The sequence below is a fragment of the Cupressus sempervirens genome, chromosome 2 (assembly GCF_028749045.1).
Source record: "Cupressus sempervirens isolate cs-2001-9-10 chromosome 2, ASM2874904v1, whole genome shotgun sequence".
Classification (NCBI taxonomy): domain Eukaryota; kingdom Viridiplantae; phylum Streptophyta; class Pinopsida; order Cupressales; family Cupressaceae; genus Cupressus; species Cupressus sempervirens.
The window spans coordinates 706275815-706301303 of record NC_143119.1 but is presented as its reverse complement, the minus strand read 5'-3'; the positions used below and the strand labels follow the sequence as shown (position 1 = coordinate 706301303).

The window sequence follows — 25489 nt, the reverse complement described above, 5'->3', positions numbered from 1 at the left end:
CTTTGATTCATCTAATGGTAGTAATCAATATAGAGTATCCAAGCTACTACATGTCATTTTATGCAGCTTATTATATTCTACAATGTACATAGCTCTTTTTTGAACCTTTTTTATGATATTTCTCATGTCCTGTAGCATGGGGAGAATAACTACTAAAGTTAAGAGTATCTAAACATTAGTTAGACTTGAATATAGCCGAGGGAATCTATCTCGCACAAAGTGGATTAGTCCAAGCAATGACGAATATTCAAAGAATACTTGATGCACTGGTCCATCCAAAGAGATCCATATGGTATAATTGTCTTTAAGAAGCTTCCTCTCGTCAGAAAGTCCTTGAGAAAAGTTTTGACATTCTCGGGCTCATTTTGGACTTCGACAAAAGTATTGGTAAATATCTTTGATTAGAGATTCCACTTTACTTATACAACCAAAATCACTGACAATTCTGAAGGCTAGATTTATTTGATGGGCCATGCAATGAATGGGAATAGCGTATGGTCCCAAATCATTCTTGATCTTTTTGCAAAGACTGCCTTTATGACCTTGCATAACCAAAGCTCCATCCACTCTAACACACACCAATTTTTTGCCAATCTCCATGTTATCCAAACCTCCACATTCAATTAGAGTACTCTTTAATAAATTATATAAATTTTCAGCTGTTGCACTACAATTCAATTTAGCAATAGATATTAGAAAGGGTTGACGAAAAAGATTGTTTACAGTATAGACATGCATGCACACCTAGGAAGTATTATCAATTGTTGTAACTTCATCTAGAGAAAATGCAATGAAATTTGAGCATTTTATTTTTTCTTTCATATCTTCTTTTTCAACTTGTGCAAGACAACTAGCCCATTCCCACTCACTATTTACTGACCAGTGACTGTTTGATAGTTTCAAACTTTAAAAAAGTGCAACAAGTCAGTAATTAAAGGGTAGTCTATCATAGGATGTCCTTTACTCCAAATATAAAAGGCCACACTTAATTGAACTACTTTTCTCATATTTTGCACTTCCATTGCTTTCCCAATGAAATCTTTAATGGAACCCTTTACTGTAGAATACTTCTCTCATAATTGCTTGTGTAGCTCATATATTTCAGCATTCCTAATATGTAGACAATTGCCCTTTGTTTTCCAAATTAGCACAAATTTTTCAACTCCATCTATAGTTTCCTTTTTGTAAACTTTACCGACATGTTTTTCTATGGTATCAAGTTTAACTTGCAACCTCTTCTCCAATCTTACATCTGCATTCTATGGGAGGCTCACCATCAATTGGATTGGCCACTAGTATAATGAACCAGTACTTTTCCACTCATTCTAATTGAAAATTCCTTTTGGATAGATCCCAACCAAATCAATCTTTTTTTTATTCCAATTTTCTTTTCCCCTTTTGTGCGTGAACATGATATATGGAATCACTTTTGGTTTTCTCACCCGATTGGTCATTAACCAACTCCAACTCTATAATATTAGTTTGTGACTCCCTACTCAGGGGAAGTGCCTCCAAATCATGTTCAAGTTCATCCTTGACTGAGACATCATGTTCACCAACTTGAACTTCTTCCATATGTTCTCCAACTTGTGATGAATCTCCTTTTTCAATAAGCACTAGAGATCTAACTTTTGAATCTTGTAGGTTGCCAACATTTCCATCACCAAAATATGCTGATATGGTTCTACGTTTTGGTAATGGTGGCCTCTCTTGGCTTTTAGGGATCCTATCAGAACCCTTGTTACCCCTCTTGTTTGACATTGCAAACTGATAAAGGCTGCAAAAAATAAATCAACTTAGTTGTTGAACAAAAGACTTAAATGGTGACGAGTCAAAGACTGTGAACAGTGACAATAGACCATTTAGACTACATATAATAACAATAATATGATTCATTCTCATAAAAAGGGTGCATATAATAACAATAATATGATTCGTTCTCATAAAAAGGGTACTGCTACGGTACTACCCAATAAAATTTGCAAACCTATAGTCTATCTTAGCATGTGAGATGTCCAGTCACTAGTGGACACTGGACAATAAAGTTTTAAAAAAACCAGTACCAGTACCACTGTCCACTTAAAAAAGTTAAAAAATCACTTTCCTTTTACGAAAACCACGGTCCACGAGTCAATGGCTAATGCACTTAGCACTCCAAAACTTTAGCAACAATAAGAAATGCCAGTCTCCAGACTAGAAAAGAGCGAATTATGTAGAATAATAATATCTTATAGTCCAATCTAGGTTGGTAAATTGCGTGGGATTAACAAGCGGGAATGTCAAATGTAAGCGAAACACACCTTCTTATGCAAGCCCACAATAGGAAACGGTTGGCTAAATGGGGTTGTTGGTCGACACACGTCGAAAAAATGGTAGGTGATGCCAAACCCAAGGGAAAATTATTTGGTTGTAGTAATGGTGAAACAATGTTGTCCAATAAGAAACAACATGCAAAGGATGGCGAAATGTTTAAAATAAATGTATCCAAAACGTATATTACATTGGCGATTGGACCGATATTTTTGACCAATCATGTGATAACTTATGGGCGACTACCACAGGCATTGGACCTAAATCTGATAAATATTCAGTGATGTGGTTGACCTACGTTACATGTGATATTCGCTAAATGACAATCGACCCATGAGACGGGATTGCCAAAAGGTGAAGATTCGCTGCTCAAGTAATCTTTGCCTGATTAGTTTTACATATTTCTTTAGGTTTCAAGAACAAGCATCCTTGTTTAAGATTGCCTCAATTAACAACAACGAATCTTCCTCCAAATTGATCTTCTTGACCCATACCTTTGTATCCTATTGAACAACCCAATATGCCACCTAAACTTTTGCCTCATTGCTAGTCCCATCCTTTAGTCATTTAGTTGTGAAGAGTATAGAATTGCTCATAGAATCTCTCATGATGAAGCCCACACTATATAGCCCCAAGTTACCGTTTGAAGCCTCGTGGAATTTTGTTTTGTGCCAATCCTTTTCTAGTACCTTCTATACTACTTGCTTTGTATTCCTAGAACGAGGATTACCCCCTTGAAGCCCATGAACGACCAACATCCATTGAATCTATATATTTCAAGTATAATTAAATATATCTCTGATTTATTTTATTTTTGCCTAATATATTTAACATATTATTGGTAGTTAAATATATATCTCATTCATTGTATTCCTATGCTCTCACTTGTATTTATGAATTTGCTTATCCTAATATTGATTTATGCATTGGTAATTTTATTTAATACAAATTGCGTTGAGTTATTTCCTATCTTGCAATATTATATTTCTCTTTATATTATTTTAGGAAGTTTACCTTATCTAACTAGTTTGATTGTTCCTCTAGTTTTTTGTCTAATAACTCGTATGCTTATTCTACACTAGGTATGACTATCAATGTTTTTGCGTATTATAATACATTGTATCATATCTTCATAATATTTAGGGTAGTCAATAAGTTATTTTTTAAATGTGTTTTTAGTTTTAGTAAGAGCTAATTATGGGCTCATTTTGTAGCTTTTGGGCTACATAAAGATAGTCAAGGTTGGCTTTATATTTTAAAAATAATTTTGGAAACCATGTTAAAAAATTTGTTTACATTAAAGAGAGTGTTTGAGTACAATTCTATTGGTATTTTAAAACACAAATAACATGTTGTTTTGAATAGACAAACATTCTATCACATACATGTTGTGAGTTTTTATTAGTAAGAAGTGCATAACTTACATTTTATCATTAGATTTACTCTGCTTTAGATGGGTGTATTCAGTGCTTGGTCTCAATGCATGTTTTGAGTGACCTGACATTTCCATTTAAAAAAAAAAATCTACCTGTCATCAACAAAACTTAATAATTCCATTTAGAGGATTTCTACTTTCTCCCATCTTCGGTTCAAATACATGCTAAATATTGACATTTTATTTTACCTTATGAAATTAATTCCAAATTTTTATAATTCAAGTTTATGGGCCCAAACCAACCCTTTTCCGACTAGTCATCAGGTGTTATTTCCCATGTCAAAAGATTCCAATTATGTGTCTAGTCAAATTTAAAATGACGCTGCCCTCAATTCATTTCACAACACATAGAATCCTTAATCCAGCTATCACAAGGACAACTCTACTACACCAATTTATCTCCATGACCATCTATTAGTCATGTTACAACTTTCAATACCAACACTTCCATTATACATTGTAAAACCCTACTTTTCCCCCCTAGCTCATTGTTACATCCATTGCATCGAAGTCTTCTTGCACCAAGTTACATTTCATAATCACTTAACACTATAACCACATCGACAACATTTACATTTATTGTTGCTTCTTATCTTCAAACACTTTCCAAAATAATTCTATCAATCAATGGAACTTGATCGAAAAGAATGACACTTGACTAGCAAAGTCCTAAATTTGTTTATTAACACTACCAACAATTTGTTATATGTATAAATAATAAAAAAAATATTTATTTGTAGGTATGAAAAGGTACAATCTATTTTACAAACATAAATCATCGTTACATGCAAATGGGGTTGCAAGCTTTGGGTTTAACTGTAGAGGAAACTCCGTAGTTAAGCGCGCTCAGGCTGGAGTAGTACTGGGATGGGTGACCTCCCGGGAAGTCCCGGTGCTTCACCCCTGTGAGCATCACCTAGATCCAATGAGTGCTAAGTGTTCCATTTATTCTCATGAGAGATGGATTCATGTTGAATCACTACTCATGAAATATGGGTCATCGAGTTTGACTCAAAATCACACAGTTAAATCCTGATATTCACATCACAATTTGACTAGCTGTGGAAATCATCTCCTACTTATCAATAAATCATCAAGATACCACAATTTTGATCCATATCATTCATGTTCACATATGAATCTCACAAGTTATAATAAAAGGTTAAAATCAGTTTTATTGACTTTTTAAAACCTTTTCAGGTTGAACCTTTGTTTAACCGATATTTGGCCAACCCCCGAAGAAAAGGCCGCCCAAATATTTTACTGAACATACGAGAAGCTTGTCGGTGAAGATGGAATGCATTGGGTGGTATGGGCCCCTGATTGATCTGGCAGCCGCCTCTGCACATATCGGAGGATTTGTGCAGCTTCTTGTCTTTGTTCATCAATTTCATCCTCCTCAGGTTTTTCCCTTTGCTTTCAATTTGCGCAGAAAATAGACTAACTGAATTGCATGCAAACCTTAAAACTCATTTGAACACCTAGAGCTCTAACATTTTAAATGTTCTAGGTAATGGCGAAAATTCATATTTGTCCGGGATAATGTAGAATGTCTAGTAGCCTAGTCTTAGAATCTTGGAGTCGAGTTGCGGAAATTTGTCATCTGCTTAAATTCTCCGCGTTTAAAATCCTGAAATGTTTAGATTGACATTTTAAGAATCGTTTAAAAATTACAGATGAGTTATAGAAAACCATCACATGCTTAAATAGTTGTGTCCAGTTTGCTGTAACAATGAAATGCTATGGATTGGCATTCTATGAATCATGCGTTGCCATCCAATCAGTTGAATAATCATGAAAAATTCAAGCACGGGACAGACAAAATTTCAGACCGTTAAAAATGACACTTTCGGCATTTCAATTTGACAGTGAAATTGAACATATCTATTTTCAGTCCAGATTATAGGCTGATACGTCTTTCTCAATTCTGACATTAGAAATGATCAGTTTTATTTTCAGATTAGATTATTGAATTTAAGTTATTTTTTTCCCCAAACGATTTTCGAATTTAAGCATTTTTTTGTCCAATTTCAATTTCGGATAACGCGCCAAATTGACGATTAAAAACTTGTGTTGACAATAGCTTATCATACTTTTGATAATGTAGTTCATGTGCTTTGCGCACACATTTTGAGTTATAGTATTTTCTCACAATTTGTGCTGCCACTTATGAAGCAATGATTAGACTTAATTCTTACGTACTCTAGGTTATCCCTACAGAATTTCCATTGCCATCTAAATTGATATATTTATATTGCTGTCTAAATTGACAAGCATTATTTACTACTTCATAAATGTTTTTCCTCCTGTTGATCTGTTGATCATAATTGTTTTGTTTAGTGACAACTCATCCACTGGTTTCCAGTGTAATAGAAAAATCACTTAAGACTCATGCTTGAGTATTATCTGTTTGGCGATATAGTGCGGTCTCACAATTTGAGGTCTGCAACAAAGATTTGGAATTTTATTTAGATATGATCTATGCCGAGGATGAATGTAAATGTATACAGCAGATTTTGTGGATACTTTTCACATGTCAATATTAGGTGGTTTTTTTGGTGTCTTTGCCATCCCATGTCAATATTAGGTGGTTTTTTTGGTGTCTTTGCCATCCCATGTCAATTGCAATGGGACTTGGATCCATGCATCTTTCTGCTTCTTGTTTGATCACTTCAAAGACCTCCTTCTACTGTTTCTTAAAGTTTCCCTTGCCAATGGTATATTTTCTGATCTTCTTTCCCACCTACTCCTTTGTACCCTCGTCTGCCTAGTTTTTCTAGAGTTTTCTCATTCACTGATGATATCACTACCTAGACTGGTGAATTTATCTAGTAGTTGTATCGTGTCATTATTTGTTCATGTGTCATCGATACACCTCTTCTCTTCCTCCTTATGCATATCTTGCTCTCCATCTGTGTTTTGCTGACTAAACTGACAAAGTTTGTCAGCCTGGATAATTGTGCTCCCAAGCATAATGAGCATTGTTGTGTATAAATAGAAGTCAGATTCCACTCATTTGAGGTGCAAACACACTCCCTCTGCACTTGATACTCTCAAACAGCTTTATCTCTCTCTCTTTTATATTCTTTTGGAAAACAAATTTAAAGTACAGGCATTTGTTCTTTCATTCTTTGTTGGAATCTCTCATTTTGCAACCTACAGTTTCTGCAAAAAGAGAATTGAGTTCCCTTGAGTTTATTTCTAAACTTGCTCTTTTTCTTTCCCAAGTTTCCACTACTCCATTCAGGGTTTCATAAGCTCATAAATATAATGCGTATTAAGGAACCACAAAGCCCATAGCCTCCACTGTGGAAGAAGATCAAAATCAGGTGCACATAGTCCTATTTCTTGTATATGTTGCATTTGCATTTTAGAGGAGGGCATTACACTGATATTGCATGTTTAGTCAGTCTTACTTTTAGGACTTTGCTTTGCTTCCATTGACTTGAGTAGTTTAGTGTTATTTATATTGAGTTCTTCCATTGCATGCAGAACTGCTCTAATTTAGTTGGTTATACTGGCATTTGTTTTTTGATATCTTGTTTATTGTTAGAGCAGATCACTGGTTTTGCCTATTTCTGTATGATTGCTAGAAGTCACTGAAGTGCATGCTCCAGGATTGGGATCGGCCCATTCTCTGTCATTTGGTTTTTAGATTCTTTTCCTAGCCATCTAATAAACAAGTACCCTCAGTTGAGACATTTTAAGTGTTTTCCATGAGATACATTTGCAAGAATAAATGTCTTTGTAATAGCTTTACACATCTTTTGTTAATACTATATAATACAACTTTGACTTAGCAAGTCATACGAGAGACTGGAACTGATCTAAATTAGTAAGTACGGCATCTTACACTAATGTGACATGAGTTACAATTTTGGTATGTTGCCCAGAATATGGATAGAATATCTTGTTAGGATTTAAAGAGACAGAAATAACAATTACATGCAAATATAACCAATATCAGAAATTAATAAGTCACACAAAAGAGAACACAAGACTCAAAGATTTAATGTGGTTCATCCAATCCCTGGGCTACGTCCACCAAACAACGAGTCCAATATTCTTATTATCTAGTGATTACAACCTGATTACAATCTACAATCCGTTACAAACTCAATACCGCGCAAGAAGCTACAATCTCATCATACATTATGAAATCCCTAACCTCAAGCAATTTTATACAAGCTTTTTTCTGCTTACAAAATTAGGGCTAGAATATTCTAACCAATAGAAAAATAGGTCCCGACGCCTTTTACAATAAAAAGGTCATTTGAACTTTTGGGGGTGCTGCCCTCGAAAACCCCCACAGGGGTGTTGCCCCTTGACCCCACCTTGTATAGTGACAGGGAGCACACCCCAGGACCTTGCAAGGGGTGCTGTCCCTTGACCCCGTCTTGGGGGCACTGCCCCTGAACCCTCGTAGACAAATCTGAGGGGAAACCGCACCGAATGAAGTAGGGAGAAATTAACCTCCGAGTCTGAGTAGGCTCCACATAACAACATATCTTGACAGGTTGGAACTACCCATTCCAAGACCAGACAATTTAGATCCAATGTATTTAATTTTTGACTCAACAGATCCTGACTTTCAAACAGAGAAGAGGAAAAAGTGTTTCTTTACCATGGAAGATTAAAAGATCACAGATACAAAGTGAACATAAAGAAAAAAAATTCAATCATCAGTTCTTAAAGAGATCACAACATATGCTTTTTTGGTATAAAAGGTTCTTTGAAAGAACTTGAACTACTCTAACAAAGCTGTGATCTTAACAGTTTTACTTATAGTTTGGTTAAAAGGAGTTTGGTTCAGTTAGCATCATTGGATAGATTAATTCTAACCCTAGGTTGGCTTCTATTAGTGTGACTAACTTAGCTACAAAGAAAATTTATCCTCTCCGTGCATGCTTTGGTCATCATCCATTAATATTATCTTTTCTCTAAGATTGAAGTTTCCTTTTTCTCATTTACATCTTTGCATGTTCCGAATTTACTTTATACATTTTATTTACTGACATTTATTGACCTTATGCACTTGGAATTGGTTTACTATATCTTGTTCTTGCTGATTTAATTTTGATTTCTTGAGGCAGATAGCTATTATCGCTAGTTAATGATATAAGTTGTATTGCAGAGGCTTAAAGCTTCAAATGGCAGAGAGCTATTGAAGTCAATGCTACAGGTTGGCGACAACACACAACCATACTTTGATGTTTCTATGTGGCAGAGGCATGCGGATTCTAACATATCTGCTGGTGACATTGTCCTATTACAAAGTACTTACAACAATTTCCAGTAATGGTCTAGTAAAGATTTGCCATGTACAGCATACTCACAAAGACTGTAGAATAATATTTTTCTAGCCCTTTTTTTGGTTAAATGTAAGATGTCAAGGGCAATATGATCATCTGATGGGACTTACGAGAAACAAGGGTCAATGTTAGATATTGTTTTGGCAGATTTTAGCTTGATCTTTAATGGATTATGACACCATTTTGTTTTTGATAGAAACACTAAATAATCAATTTATTTGTATTTTTGGTATATTTAATTTCAAATGATCCTTCATTTCCTGTCTGTTTCCTTTTGATCTGTTTACCGCAACTGAGGTTTGAAGATTTTTATTAACAATAATATATGTCAAGGTACACAAATGACCATCCCATTGTCACCACACAGAAACTGCATTAATCATTTCAGTAGCCAAACAACTACCTATTGGTTTCTTATGCCACTGTCAGAAACAACGTATAATTTACTTTGAGCAAAATAGGCCAATCAAAACTACTTTCGACTGGTTTTGATGCCACAATCTGAACCAAAAACTACTTCTCTAAATAAAACATTTGATATCTTGCCACCCAGTCTCAGCAAAAGGGTGCCGATGTCCTACTGCCTAACTTGCCTCTCAGCACCCAAAAACAAAAGAAAACTGAACACCAGAAAGCCAGTTTTTAGTGTTCAAGCCCTCTGGACTTTGCATGCGAATGCGGAATCATTCTACATTTCTCATTTTCTGCAGACTTCTTTTTCCATTTCACCCTGTTCACTGATTAGAGCCCTCCCCCAGCAGATTGTCAGCTACAACCATATTGCCTTGTGGAGGATCCAACACTAGGAATGAGGACTTATTAAGTGCTGATTTGTGAAGAATGCTTGTTGGAGAGGGAGAAACCTTGTCAGGAAATTTAGGAGCCAAGCTAGTGAGAGGTTCCTTCGACACAGAAACTTTATTGGTGTCAAGAGCATCTTCAATAATTGAAGAAATATGCTGGCAACTAAGTTTTGCCCCAACCCACCAAGTTCCCTTGGTCTTGGGATTAGTTAATTTTTTGGTGCACACTGAAGCACTATGCCCAATGTAATAAAATCTAAATGGTATTCCTTTTTGTGTAATGGGCACCCCTGGATGTCTCAAAAAACTAAACCAAATTGCTGAAAGGAATTATGTCAAACAGTTTGCATTCAACTTCTTAAAACCCCTTATAACTCCGGAAATCAAACATTTATTTGTTTGTTGTGTTTCGTGCATGGAATTGGTATCATACAACATAAACAAAAAAGAAACTACAATAATATGCAAAGTGGAAATGAACGGCTGCTAATAAAATGTTATTTTCAGAATTCATAAAACCAAATACATGGCAGATTTATCAACTCACTAATTACTTCAGCAATATTGTCATAATACTCCAGCCCATGCTTACGAACTTGCTGCTACAATACTTTGTCCTCCAATCAGTCCACTACCTTCATAATACCATTCCCTTCTAGCGGCATAAGCGTCGGACAAGTAGTGAAGAAGATATGAGCAAAATATCAAATCTGCCTGTAGCCGGAAATGCAACTAAACTGCCTGATAATGAAGCCAATAAGAAAGAATTCCAAAGGCCAAACCCCAAGGGAATGACGTCTAGAATGTTACAAGAGAGGATAGACGTCCTCAAATGCCAAGAACAAAGCTGCAACTCACACACCAATTTCTTCTCATATTCAACCTGTCTAATGAAGCCACAAATGCTTCCTTTTATTCTATTCCCACGGGTCCGCTCAACTCATATGGGCAATGTGGGATAAAAGATGTATAATATAAAACATATATTAAAATACCCCTTATGTCTCCCTTGGGTACACATCACCATAAAATAAACATTAAAGTAACACTTTAATATTTTACAATTAAATTAGACGTTACTTTAATAAAACTTCAGGCATTAAAATGTATTAGCAATCGGACTCCGAATGATGCGAGTGATAGCTCATCGGAAAGCTCTCACCGAGGAGTATCGAATCCAATCACCAAAATTGACCTGCACTGTGTCCTGCCGACTTACTAAAAATAGTAAGTATGCCTGAAACTGAGTAAATCAACTTCGTTTTGGCCCAAACTAGAAATGACTAGGCAAAAACACTCCAAGATCCCATTAAACCCTTCGTTAGCCCTCGAGACCATGTAGAACAAGGCTAACGCACACACACTTGGTCAACTGCTAAAATGGGGACATTACAGTCCGCCCCCCTTGAAATTGCTTGTCCTCAAGCAATCTCAGTCCAGCCTGCTGAATAACCTGCTCACTCTCCCATGTAGAATCTTCCTCCGGCAGGTCTTTCCATCTGACCAAATACTCCTTCACTATCCTGTTTCTAAGCTTCCTCTCTCTGGTATTCAGAATAGCCTCAGGTACTAACACAAGCTTCCCCTCCTCATCCAAAGGGGGTAAATCTGCAGAAGGCACTACACTCTGACCAATGGCTTTCTTAAGCCTAGACACATGAAACACATTGTGCACTCGATTGCCCTCTGGAAGCTCAAGCTCATAGGCGACTTTGCCCACTTTGCGAATCACCCTGTAGGGACCATAAAATCTAGGTTTCAACTTTTCAGCTCCGCTCTTCTTGAGCGATGACTGTTTATATGGTTGTAGCCTCAAGTAAACCATATCCCCTACCTCGAAGCTACGCTCTATTCGGTGCTGATCAGCATACAATTTCTGTTGATTCTGGGCCTGTTGTATATTCTCTTTGAGCACTTTCAGGATGTCCTGACTATCCTGCAATAAGTTTTTGGCTTTGGGCACTCTACTGTCCCCCAAAACTAAATCCATGAAGCTAGGTGCTTCATAACCATAGAGTGCCATGAAAGGAGTCATCTTGATGGACATATGATAAGTGGTGTTATAAGAATACTCTCCCATATGCAACCATCTGATCCAAGCCTTTTGTTGTGTAGTTACATAGTTCCTCAAATATCCTTCCGCCCATTTATTCACAATCTCTGTTTGCCCATCTGTTTGCGGATGATAACTAGTGCTAGGTGTAAGATCTGTACCACACAACCTAAACAACTCTTGCCAAAAAACACTCATAAACTTACTATCCCGGTCGCTGACAATGAATCTGGGCAGCCCATGTAACTTGAATATCTCTTTAAAGAAAAGATCTGCCACCTGTGCTGCTGTGTAAGTGGACGGAATAGCAAAAAAGTGAGCAAACTTCGTCAAGCGGTCCACCACCACATAGATGCAATCCCTTCCCTGCACTCGTGGTAAACCAGTGATGAAGTCCATCGAAATACTTTCCCATTTCCTATCAGGAATGGGCAAGGGCTGTAATAAACCTGCAGGAAATGTGTGCTCTCCCTTATTCTGTTGACAAACCACACACTCCCTAAGATACCTCTGAACATCATCCTTGAGCCCTTTCCATGAAAACCGCTCTCAGATCTGCCTGTAGGTCTTGAAGACCCCCGGATGTCTAGCTGTGGGTGCATCATGAAATGCCTTCAGTATCGCATCTCTCAAATGTGATGACGGAATCAAATAAACCCTGTCCTGAACTCTGATCAATCCATCTATCACCTCATAGCGATCATCTTGTATGGTACTTGAAATCAATCCAGAAGCCCAAGCATCTCCGACATACTCTGCTATAATCCGATCTCTCCAATCTCCTGAAATCTCTGCCAGAGCACATAAGTGAGGTCTTCGAGATAAGGCATCAGCCACCACATTTTTCTTACCTTTGACAAACTCTATGTCAAAGTCATAAGCCTGCAATTTAGTCACCCATTTTTGTTGCTGGTCATTAAGATCACGCTGGCTCATGAAGTATTTAATACTGTTGTGATCAGTCTTGATCACAAAACGTCCACCTACCAAATATGATCGAAATTTGGCCAATGCATGCATTATGGCCAACATCTCCCGGTCATAGACAGAATAACTTTTCTCAACTCCTCGGAGCTTCCTACTCTCGAATGCAACGGGATGCTTCTCCTGCATCAATACTGCTCCAATCCCATCACAATGAAGCTCAAAAGGCTTTGTGAAATCTGGTAGAGCTAGAACTGGACATGAAGACATTACCTGCTTGAAATGCTCAAAACACCTCTGTGCTGCCCCTGTCCACACGAAGGCTCCTTTCCTAGTAAGATCTGTCAAGGGTGTAGCAATCTATGAGAATCCCTTAACAAACCTCCTATAAAAACCACATAAACCAAAGAATCCCTTAAGCTGTGTAAGGTTTGTGGGAGTAGGCCACTCTACAATAGCTCTAATCTTTTCGGGATCAACCCGAACGCCATCTGCACTAATGATATGCCCTAGGTAAAGGAGCTCAGTCATGCCAAACTCACATTTAGATTCCTTGGCATACAATGACTCTTTCTCCAGAATAGATAACACCTCCTCCAGATGATGTAAGTGCTCCTCCCAGGTCTTACTGAAGACCAAGATGTCATCAAAGAAGATCAAGACAAATCTCCTCAGTTGCTTCCTGAATACCTGGTTCATACAACTTTGAAATGTAGCAGGTGCATTGGTTAGACCAAATGGCATAACCATGAACTCAAAGTGGCCATAGTGACATCGGAAGGCTGTTTTCTCAATGTCCTTTGCTCTCATCCTGATCTGATGGTATCCGGATCGCAAATCAATTTTGGTGAAGAAGCATGCCCCATGCAACTCATCAATCAGCTCATAATCCTAGGAATGGGATACCTGTTTTTAATTGTTTTCTTATTCAGTGCCCTGTAATCGATGCACATGCGCATCGTCCCATCCTTCTTCTTTACCAATACTACTGCTGAAGCAAAGGGGCTCTTACTGGGCCTGATATGCCCCATCTCCAACAAATCCTTAATCGCCTTCTCTATCTCATCCTTGTGTTTCTTAGGATGACGATAGGGAGTAATCATAACTGGTTTGGCTCCCTCCTCGAGCTCAATAACATGTTCCATCCCTCTGTCAGAAGGAACCCCATGAGGAATATCGCTAAATACTTTAGCGTGTCTATCAAGTATCTTCTGGACATCTAGTGGATGACTCTTTTCTTGTGGCTCTAGTGAAGTTGGCATAATGTGGCACTCTGCCGCCCACTCTATGTCATCATGACGAAAAAGTCTCTGCATTCTCCTCAAGGACACTACTCTGCAACCTCCATCTGAAAGCCCTCTAAGTACCACAGTTCTGCCCTCATGCTGGAATCTCATCTCCAATTTCGCTAGATTGAGTGTGAACTCAACTAGTGAAGCCATCCATGTCATGCCGAGGATGACATCATAATCTCCCATGTCCACAACATAGAACTCATCCTCCAACTCGTAGCCATCTCCAAACCTGATGCGAAGATTAGATATCTTCCGAGTGCATAATAACTTATCACCGTTAGCCACCATGACTCTAAACCCATCATGCTCCTCTGTCTGTAACCCTCTCCTGAAGTTATGTGTAGCCCCAGTGTCAATAAGAGATATCACTTTCTGCCCCTGGATAGTACCCCTGACCTTTTATGTGATTGCCTTTTGGGCCCCTGTCAAGCGTGCCAACGATCTATCATCCTTAGGAATGTTGCTCGCCTCTATAGTGTTACCCTCATCTAAATCGGAGTGCTGATCCTCCCCTTCTGACTCTGACTCTTCTGCTGAAAAATACTCCATTTGATTTGCCTTAGCCTTGAGAGAACATTTACGAGATAAGTCCCAAGGCTCTCTACAATGGAAGCACAGCTTCTTCTTTCAAAGTTCATTCAAGGTTTCATTGTCTAGTCCTTTTGATCCTTCTTTGGGTTTGCTATACTCTTTTTGAAACGATTTTTTGTCTTTGTCCTTGCGGTAGGAAGAATCTGTTGAATGGGTTTTTCCTTTGTATACCGAAGGGGCTAAATCTCGTGCCTTTTTAGTTGCTTCAGCTAACGTGAGTGGATCATGTCCCTTCACCCAACCTCGTAATGGATCAGCAAGACCATCACAAAATAACACCACCAATCTCCTAGGAGAGATATCAGTAACAAGTACAGACAAGCGCTGAAACTCGGCAATGTAAGCATCCACAGAACCTGACTGTTTTAACTGTGCTAGCTCCTTGAAATGTAACTCGGGATCCTTAGTGTCAAATCTCCCAATCAATGTTTCGGTGAATTCCTCATAGGATGTAATCTGATTATGCCCCAAAGTCACCATGCCATGATGCCACCATTCATGTGCAACGCCATCCAAGTGCATAGCCGCATACTTGATAGCCTCCTCCTTAGGCATAGGATTTAGCTGCAAGTATGTATCTACCTTCTGCACCCAAGCTCGTGCAATCATCTTCCCTGAAGCATCATAATAAGGTAAAGAAAGTTTTCCAACTTTCTTTCTCAGCTCAAAGTTTTGATTCCTCCCTCCTGCTTTAGGCATGTGTCTCATCCTCAAGTCCATATAATCTCTAAGAGAAATATCCACCTGAAACTCTGGTCCACTAGCCTCCCAGTCCCTCCTGAACTGATCCTGTAACTCGGTAATCCACGGTTCGTTTACTGGTTGAACCGGATCTCTGGGTGGGAAAGTGGGTAGAAGAGGTCTCGAGCTCGCAGTCCGTGTTGGGCGTGCAACATGTCTAAAGTTGTCAGCCTCATTCCCATTGTTGCCGTGTCCATTATTACCATTAATGTTATTCTCAGGACCATTGTTGTTGCCTTGGCCTTCATGGTTATTGTTTCCCCCGTTGTTATTGTTTCTGTTGTTGGCATCACCTGGATTAATATTGACACCCATCTGTCTAGCCATGAGCTGCAACATCATGTCCATTCGCCTATTCTGCTCCTGCTGCATACGCTGCCCCTGCTCTAATGTATCCAGTAACTATCAGAACAATACTTCCCCCTGATCTGAACCAGCATTTCTGCCTCCACCTAATCCTGTATTCCTGTCATCTCGATCACCCATATTATTGTCCTGATCACAGAATATCTCCTCTGTGTCTGTATGGTTGGATTCAATGTCCCCCTGCACGGATGTACTAGACTGTTTGCTTTGCAAGTCTGAAATCCTATTTTGTCTTGCTCTGGTATCGCGAAAATTATAAGACCCCTGTCACATGCTCAAACATAAATGCTTAGCCTGTGTTTTTTATTTATTTCTGCTTTTAGTGTTTTGAAATTTCGTCAAACACTTTTCCCTCTATCCGGCTGTTCCAAATTCCCTATAAGACCTCCACAGGATGGCAGGACTTATAGCTCTGATACCACTGTAATGGACACCCCTAGATGTCCCATAAAACTAAACCAATTTGCTGAAAGGAATTATGTCAAACAGTTTGCATTCAAGTTCTTAAAACCCCTTATAACTCCGGAAATCAAACATTTATTTGTTTGTTGTGTTTTGTGCATGGAATTGGTATCATACAACATAAACAAAAAAGAAACTACAATAATATGCAAAGTGGAAATGAACGGCTGCTAATAAAATGTTATTTTCAGAATTCATAAAACCAAATACATGGCAGATTTATCAACTCACTAATTACTTCAGCAATATTGTCATAATACTCCAGCCCATGCTTACGAACTTGCTGCTACAATACTTTGTCCTCCAATCAGTCCACTACCTTCATAATACCATTCCCTTCTAGGGGCATAAGCGTCGGACAAGTAGTGAAGAAGATATGAGCAAAATATCAAATCTGCCTGTACCCGGAAATGCAACTAAACTGCCTGATAATGAAGCCAATAAGAAAGAATTCCAAAGGCCAAACCCCAAGGGAATGACGTCTAGAATGTTACAAGAGAGGATAGACGTCCTCAAATGCCAAGAACAAAGCTGCAACTCACACACCAATTTCTTCTCATATTCAACCTGTCTAATGAAGCCACAAATGCTTCCTTTTATTCTATTCCCACGGGTCCGCTCAACTCATATGGGCAATGTGGGATAAAAGATGTATAATATAAAACATATATTAAAATACCCCTTATGTCTCCCTTGGGTACACATCACCATAAAATAAACATTAAAGTAACACTTTAATATTTTACAATTAAATTAGACGTTACTTTAATAAAACTTCAGGCATTAAAATGTATTAGCAATCGGACTCCGAATGATGCGAGTGATAGCTCATCGGAAAGCTCTCACCGAGGAGTATCGAATCCAATCACCAAAATTGACCTGCACTGTGTCCTGCCGACTTACTAAAAATAGTAAGTATGCCTGAAACTGAGTAAATCAACTTCGTTTTGGCCCAAACTAGAAATGACTAGGCAAAAACACTCCAAGATCCCATTAAACCCTTCGTTAGCCCTCGAGACCATGTAGAACAAGGCTAATGCACACACACTTGGTCAACTGCTAAAATGGGGACATTACATTTTGACTATTGTTTCTAGACCTTATTGCTAGATTTGATTTCAATTTCAGCAGGTAACGGTTTGGAGAGATCCATTTTAACTAAAACTGGAACAAATGTGAAAGATAGTTGGACTTTGATATAGGATTTAGAATCCAAAGATTAAGACCAAGGACAAGTTTGCCAATGGCATCACAAATAGAAGGCAAGCAAGAGGAACCCCAAAAATGCAATGGAAGAAAAAGTATGCACACCTAGATTGTAGCTGCAAAATTAGGGTTCATGCATAGTATGTCATTATCTGACATTCATGTATCCTTTTGCATTAACATATCTCTCTCTTCAAGAAACACACATATCATTTAAAAGAAATTGTTTGCACAAGGGCCAATTTAAATCTTGCCATCAAGAATGGGTTTCCATTTCCACTTGATCCATTTGATTAGTTCCACTGGACTAGGCCAAAATTTATGAAATTCACAAATTAGGTTATTATTTATGTGCATCTCTTCACGTCGTAAAGCATTATCACCCAGATCTACAACAAGCAATAGGAGCCTAACATGTTCGGGATTCAAACTAGAGCAAGAGGCATTGCAATTTGAAATACCGAAAGGGGCAATAGATGTGCTTGAAACCCCAATGTTAATAGGAGTAATTCGATCTTTGCCAAGGACAATAGAAACACTCGAAACCCTAGCCCCAATATCTTTACCAAGGATAGTAGGAGAAAGTAGTCAACCACCTAATGAAATTGAGGATTTGGAGCTATTCTCGACCTGCCCACATTTTGGGATACCTTAAGCAATTGAATCATCACCAAAGTTAATCATGGGAGATTTGTGAGGCATTAGTGTGCCTAAACCTTGTAACATGTTGGAGGAGCCATCTTGTTGGGGCCTGTTGAGCTTTCGTTTTGCACGATGCTTAATGACAGGAATCCTTTTGAATTCCTCTCTTGAAAAGCTAATCTAGGATCAACTCCAAGGTTTCGGGCAATCTTGCGACCTACTAAAATCCGCTGAGTTGAAGATAAATGTGTTTGTTCACCTTTGCTGGTTCTTACCAATTTCAGATAAGATGTTCAATTGCTTGTTGTTTCAAAATAACCACAGAAGAGATGTTTTGTGGTATTTTCTATTTTTAAAATGAATGCAATTTAACAATGCAACTATATGAATTCCTAATTTAACCAAGTGTTAATAAAGCAAATAACAAAGACAATGTAACAAGAGATGAAAGCAAATAACATGAAAGGGAAATTCCTAACGGACATAAACTAAGTTAAATCATTCAAAAGATCGGGTAGGAAACTAATGAAAATAGGAGCAACGCTTCTTGAAATCCACTAATGCAATCGTCGATGGAAACTTAGTAAAAATCAAAAGATGTTTCACTTCTCATTGAATCACAAGGCCACAGAAAGTGCAATCATGTGAGACAAGAAGCTATGTAGGAACAATAGGGTGATCTCTTCTCCAACTAGGTACGTCAATGGAATTCATCAACACGCGGTAAACACCAGAACTAAAAGATCACATAATCAAATTAACACAACAAAACTATTGGCTCCATTATTATTCATGAACAAGAATTCACAAAAATAACACACTCTGGCAAGAATAACTACACTCAAAATGAGAGCACCAATAGCATATATTATTGCATCAAAATAACAGCTTGGAATACATGTTACATTCCTGAATTTATAAGAAATTATCTCCTTAATTTATGTTGAGAGTGAGAGATCTCTTAATGCAAACATATGCTTCTAAACTAATAAAACAAATCTAATTATGTACAAATTGTCTTTCTAAATGGTGCTACTTAGGACTCCACCCTTGTTTATATCAATTAATGGGTGCATGAGCCTTTCGATGTCTTAAAACAAAGAAAGAAGCAGTAGATAAGAAGAAGAAAGCTGTAAGAGGTTTTGAGAGTCTCTGGAAACCTTAGTTGCTGATTCGTGACACATTTGATTCGGGCACGCGAATCGGATCCGTGGATTCGGGATTTTTTTTCCCCCAATTATGATTCGTGGAGGATTCATGTGTATATATATATATATATTATATATACTAAAAAATAAGAGAAATATACATAATTCTAAAACTAAATCATTTCATAGTATGAATCTATGATTCTAGTATGCATTTATGAATCTAGCATACTTGATCAATGATAACTAATCTATTTTCATGATTATAAACAAAATCAACACATGAACATTCACATTGAATTACTGAAAGTGAAAGTTTGTAACATTCAAAATATAGATCATTAAACTTAAAGTTTGTAATATGATTTACTCATAAAAGAGTTAAAAGTCAAAACTAAAGTTTTTGATTTAATCATCAAATGGGTTTTCAAAAAAATCCGCATTAGAGGGGTACTGATGAGCTGCAAGTGCTGCATCTATATCAGTAGAGGAACCCAAACCACTAGTAGTAGAGGGGATTGTAAACTCATAATCCTCCTCCTCATCATCCACATCAATCAAAGTGGATCTAGCAAGATCTCAGATGGTCATATCTAAGTTAGGAGTCTCTGGTGCTACATCCCAAAACTTTTCGATCCCCTTCTTGTACATTGGATCCTTCTGTGACAACAACCGCAAATTGTTGTGAATGAACACAAGGTCTTCTGATTTTATTGGAGCCAAACGGTTGCGTTTGACTGAGTGGATAGAGTAAGTACTCCAATTCCGCTCAGCTGCAGAAGAGCTGGCAACCTAAAGATAAATTAAAAATTATCAATATAACAATCAAGATAAATAAATTAAATAATAAATTCAAGGAATTGAGAGTGTCAACCTTAAGCTTAGTTTTACAAACTTACTTGGGATAGGGCCTCTATGGCAAGAGGTTGGAGGTACATGAAGGCTTGCCCATGAAGGTGCCACCATTTGATGGCATTCATCTTGCTTTGGTCTGCTATGGCAATAAGGTGGAAATCCTCATCTAAGATGAAGGCAACAAATTCACTCCTCACAATTGCCCCAATCTCTGGATCTTGGAATATCTTAGCTAGTGCCCTCATACCCATTTGCAACCTTTGCATCTTTAAATGGTGGCACTCTACCTGGAAGGCGAAGTACATCTGCACTATAGTACCTGGGGATAGCAAAAGACAATTGAACACTATCAAATATCAATAGCACAAACATTCGATAAAATAAACACAAGCATTTGATAAGAACTACAGTACCTTGGGGATAGAGCATACGCAAGGAGGTGCAAAGGTGTGGTCATCTTGCTCCATCAATGATGAACAATTTTTTCCACCTTGTAAAGGGTGTCCTCAGGATCATTCTCCCTCCTCTGTATGACCTAGGATATGAGATATGAATAATAACTATAATTAGTGAATATGTCAATTTAAACTTTAGAATCTAGATATCTCTCAAATAAAAAATTGTTGTAAAAGAGTGTAGAACTTACTATTTTAATATTTTCCAGCATAGTGTCCATGGAATCATAAATATCCCCAAGGCATGGCTCATCATTGTCTGCAAAGCTAAGCATTGCTATTATTGGATTGGTGATTTCCAACACATAAGTCACAAGACCCCACCAATCCTCATCTAGTATCATTCTTCTCACTTTTAAGGCCCTTGCTGTATTGGAATTTTTCCAAACGCCCCATTCGGGGCTAATGACCATATGTTTCAATGCTTCTTTTACCTTCACAAGTTGTCTCAAGACGATTGTGTGAGAGGCAAAGCTAGTTTCAGCAACCTAAGAAGATGTTAAACTCAAGTTAGTAATACATTTAAAAATTAAAACATGTTAATGTAAACAACAAAAAAATTTATAGAATCCAATAATATTCAATTATATATTAAATATACAAATTTATCTTCAATAATTCGAAGTCCGAGAAACTCCTAAAAATTGCTTGTGACATGTGGTGATTTGTCACAAACATTTGAATCTCTTCAGCTTCCTCATATATCTTTTTCACCCAATCTATTTCGGTGCCAATTGCTTTCATCACTAAATTGAGAGAGTGGATGGTGCATGGTGTCCAAAAGATATGATCATATCTAGACTCTGCAATTATCCCTGCAGCCCTGCAAACCTTTGCATTGTCCGTGAGCACTTGGACAACATTATCAGGACCCATTGACTCTATGGCATCAATGAGAGTGCATGAAATAAATTCTGCATTTTTCACTTGCCCTTCACAATCAACTACCTTCAAGAACATTGCCTCCTTAGGGCATACAACAATAACATTGATCAATGGACGGTTTCTAGAATCTTTCCACCCATCCGAAATAATAGACACACTTGATTGAACCCAAAAATCTCTTATTGGTTGAAGTTCAACCTCTACAGATTTCCTCTCATCATGTAATATGGTAGTGCGCAACTTCTCATAACCAGGCGGTTTGTAACCACGAGGTGTTTCATTTATTGCTTCCACCATCTCCCTAAATTAAGGTGATCTTACAAAATTAAATGAAACACCATTTGCAATTAAACAACGTCCAATTTGTGATCAGCAATGTCTCTCAATTCATTTTGGAATGCCCTATCTAGTGGGCCTCTCTTCGGGGTGAGTGGAGATGGATCTTCATCTTCATCATTTGTAGTTGGCATAGGCAAAAAAGGATGTGTTCTTGTGTTTGTTTGATTAGAGGATGGTGTTGGTGTATTTGTTCTTTTGGAAGCACCACATTTGGCTTTTGCAACTGCTCTATCACATGTTAGTTCCTTCTTCTGTAGGGCCCAAAAAATGTAGTTTCACTTGGGAATGGGAGCTTCTATGTTGTATATTGCAATAATTACATTTCCATATGTATGCCCCACCCCCAGGACATTGTGCGACTCTTGTTGTGTGTCTCCATAAAGGAGACCCCTTATCAATTTTGAAGCTTGGTGTTGTAGCCCCACCCCCACCCATTGAGCCTTGACTACTCATTGTTCTATTCTTGCAATCTAGAAAGAAAAATGAAAGAAAACCATGCTTCACACTTACACAAGAACTTGAAAATTTGGAAAATAAAAAATAAATCAATAATCTATGAAAGAACTTAAGAATATGGTTGAAATGCATACCTTAAACACTTTTTTCAAGGTATTTGGAGCTCCACAACCTATCTCCTTCGAATCCAAGCACTTTACTTCAAACTAGCAAGTATGAGAGCAAAATAAAGAGCAAAATAGAGAGTAAATGAACTTGCATTATGACTTAGAGGGTTGTTTTTAAGGTTTAGGCAAAAAAAAATAAAATTAAAAAAATTGAATGGGCCCACTTTTTTTGAGTTTTCCTTGCTCCTTTTGTGTAGATTCATTTGGCGCGGATCCAGATCCGGATTGGACCCGAATCCGGTAACTTAGTTGGAAACTCTAAAAATGGAAGCTTGACCTTCTCTAGGCGTTTTTGGGAGTTGAATTGTCACCAGAATGCGTTTCCACTTCCAGTGCATGAAAAGCTCTAAATTTGGAATTGGCAGTTAACTGTTGGTGCATTTTACTTCTTCAAAATTGCCGGTGCACTTTTGGAATAGCACACCTTGCACACCTCGGTGGCAGATTCAAAAAATCCAAAATTTTCTCAAGTGTCAAAACTGAAATTCTAGCTTTTGGGTTTTCTTCCCCTTTATGCCAGAGCTATGTCTAGATGTTTGCTCTTGAATTTCTCTATAATCTCTGTCACTTGGGTAATGTCCGACAAATCTAGAGCCTCATATTTATGCTTGACTGTTTGCCGATAATTACTGACATCCATTCGAGTCTTTGCAAAATAATCATGTCTAGTGTCCAGTTCTAACAGTACCTCTTCAATCCTAATATCTTCATCAGACGAAGCATCCTTGAAAGTTCTTCAGAATTGCTCAAGCACTGATTGCACTGACTTGAGCTTTATTTTCGACTCATCTTCAAAAATCTCAAGAGTAATAGCATCATAATACCTCTCTACTTCCAAAATTGTCTCGAGTCTGGTCTTTTAACTTCTGAATATCTTCACGAAGTCCCTCCATGACCTTATTTTGCACATCTATCTTCTCAATCCAATCTTCCAGTTTATCGAACTCTTTTGCTGTACATACATCCATGAGAGTGTGATATCTTTGACCTTTTATTGTTGTCAAAACTTTAAGGTCCTTAGGCCAGGTTTGCACTTCATCCATCAAACCAAAATCCTGGTTCACTATAGATACCAGCTTCTTCGCACTAGACTGAATGTAATGTAACAGGTTTAGATTACACTATATTATCTCTACACCTTTCTACTTAAAACTGTCATGCCATTGTTTACATGCTCCGAAAATGAATCAACTTGCACATTCCCTTTATCTTTCTTTTCCAATTTTGCAGCAAGAGTAAGTTTTGAGTGATCTTGGTCCAAAGGACCTAAAATTTCATGCAGATAGCCTCTTAGAAGCTCATTCTGTTTACCAGCATCACCAATTCAGACTCATTTCCATCTAATTGCCTGAACACTTCCTTGACACCCATAGTGATCATTACTTTAGTTGTGTCTACCGTGGGCTTTCCTAACAGGACTTCTTTAATTTGATAGTCCTTAGGAGTAAATTTTCAGTATCCGCATGTGGACAAGGGATGGCTATATGGGCAAGTAAGTCTCGGTCTTTATTCTTCATTATGAAGGCCAATTGTGTTGAAGATGGTAGCTGCGATAGAGATCTTTATCTTTGGAAATATGAACATTATTACCGTTATTGTTATGTTCAGCTGAAAAGGACACTTAAGTTTTAATTTGTAATATTAAATATAAATGACATGTGTCATTCTCATGCATTGAGGCATGAATATTCGAAGCGTCATAATTAATTATAGGAGTTATAGGAATCTCAAGAGACCTTTTGGTTATCATGTGAAGAGTCTCTCCTATTGTTATATATTTGTATCAAGCGAAGGATATTGCACACTTGAACATTTCGTTATCAATAAAGATACTTTTGTGTTGTGTGGTTGGGTTTTTCCCTTCATTCTCGAAGGGTTTTCCTAGGATATTTCTGGTGTTCTTTGTTTTAGTTTTTCTCTTTCTATTTGCTGGTTATTATCTTTGATTTCTGGGCTATAGTTTTAACATGGTATCAGAGCTGGAGTTTTCTAGCTCCCCACTTCAAGTTACTGCAAAATATTTTAAAAAAAAAATTATTTGTTTGTTTTTCTTCACTATTGGGTGAGGTTCTTGGCTCCTTGCTATCATGTCCATTTGATGATTTTGGTGAGATAGGTCAGGAGATTTATTTCTTTCATGCAGTCTTATCTTTATCATGAAAATTGAAGGAATTCATACCCTCAGTAGTATTATAGGGAGCAAGTCTGAATTTCACCGCTTGGATTGTCATCAAATTGCTTTAGTTAAGTTGGGTTGTTTCATTGCTACCTGTTTCTGTTTGGACTGTATAGACATTCACTGTTGCAGGTTTGATTCAAAATTGAAAATTTTTGTCTGGATCTAATTGAAAATTGTTGTGGGACATTTATATGTTTTTTTGTAGACCTTGAGTATACTGGTTGCATTTGCATGTTAGTTTACCAGGTGTCTTATTTTTTCTCCATCGTGTTCTATCTCTTAATTCTTTCTGGGTCCTGCATGTGTGTTGGCAACAGTTATCCTTTTGGACTTCAGTTACTTATTGCCAAGAAGAACTTGATTAAAGAGTTATTGAATATATGGTAACCGTTACTTTTGAGAAATGAAGGTCATCGTGCAAGATCATTCCTCCATCACGGCTCGCTTTAGGTTAATATTCTTTTCGTCAGTGATGATGGTATCGACAGTAAGTCATATTATCTCCAGTTTTACCATTACTGCATGTATTTACTTTGCGATTGATAGGCTCGCTTCAGATATGCGGCATCTGGAAAAATTGGCTTTTGTCTGTATGGTCAACCTCTCTCTTCTTATCGACTACTTCTCAGATTTAAGTTTTTCTTTCAGAATCTTTTCGAAAGTCAAGGCTGAGTTGATTTCTCATGCGTTGACAGTTTCTCGATCATTTTGATAGTCAGGGTATGTTTCTTTTGAAGGCAAGAGTCACTTTTTTTTTAACATGCTTGGGGCTTCAAACGTTCATTATTGATGATTTATACTCTGTGCAATCTACATAGGTTAAACTTTTGTCAACGGCTTTAGCGCCAGTTCTAAGGGCATCAGT

The 25489-nt window shown here is 37.6% G+C and overlaps 1 protein-coding gene across 1 annotated transcript in view; it reads left to right on the top strand.

The window, feature by feature from the left end:
- The first annotated feature begins 4912 nt into the window (after positions 1-4912).
- The window catches only part of LOC149575329 (uncharacterized), a 160970-nt gene continuing 140393 nt past the window's right edge, over positions 4913-25489 (top strand). The window contains exons 1-2 of the mRNA XM_089816023.1: positions 4913-5148; positions 8880-9021. Of these exons, the coding sequence (XP_089672149.1) occupies positions 5038-5148; positions 8880-9021 (253 nt within the window). The 5' untranslated portion in view covers positions 4913-5037. The remainder of the gene's footprint in view (positions 5149-8879; positions 9022-25489) is intronic.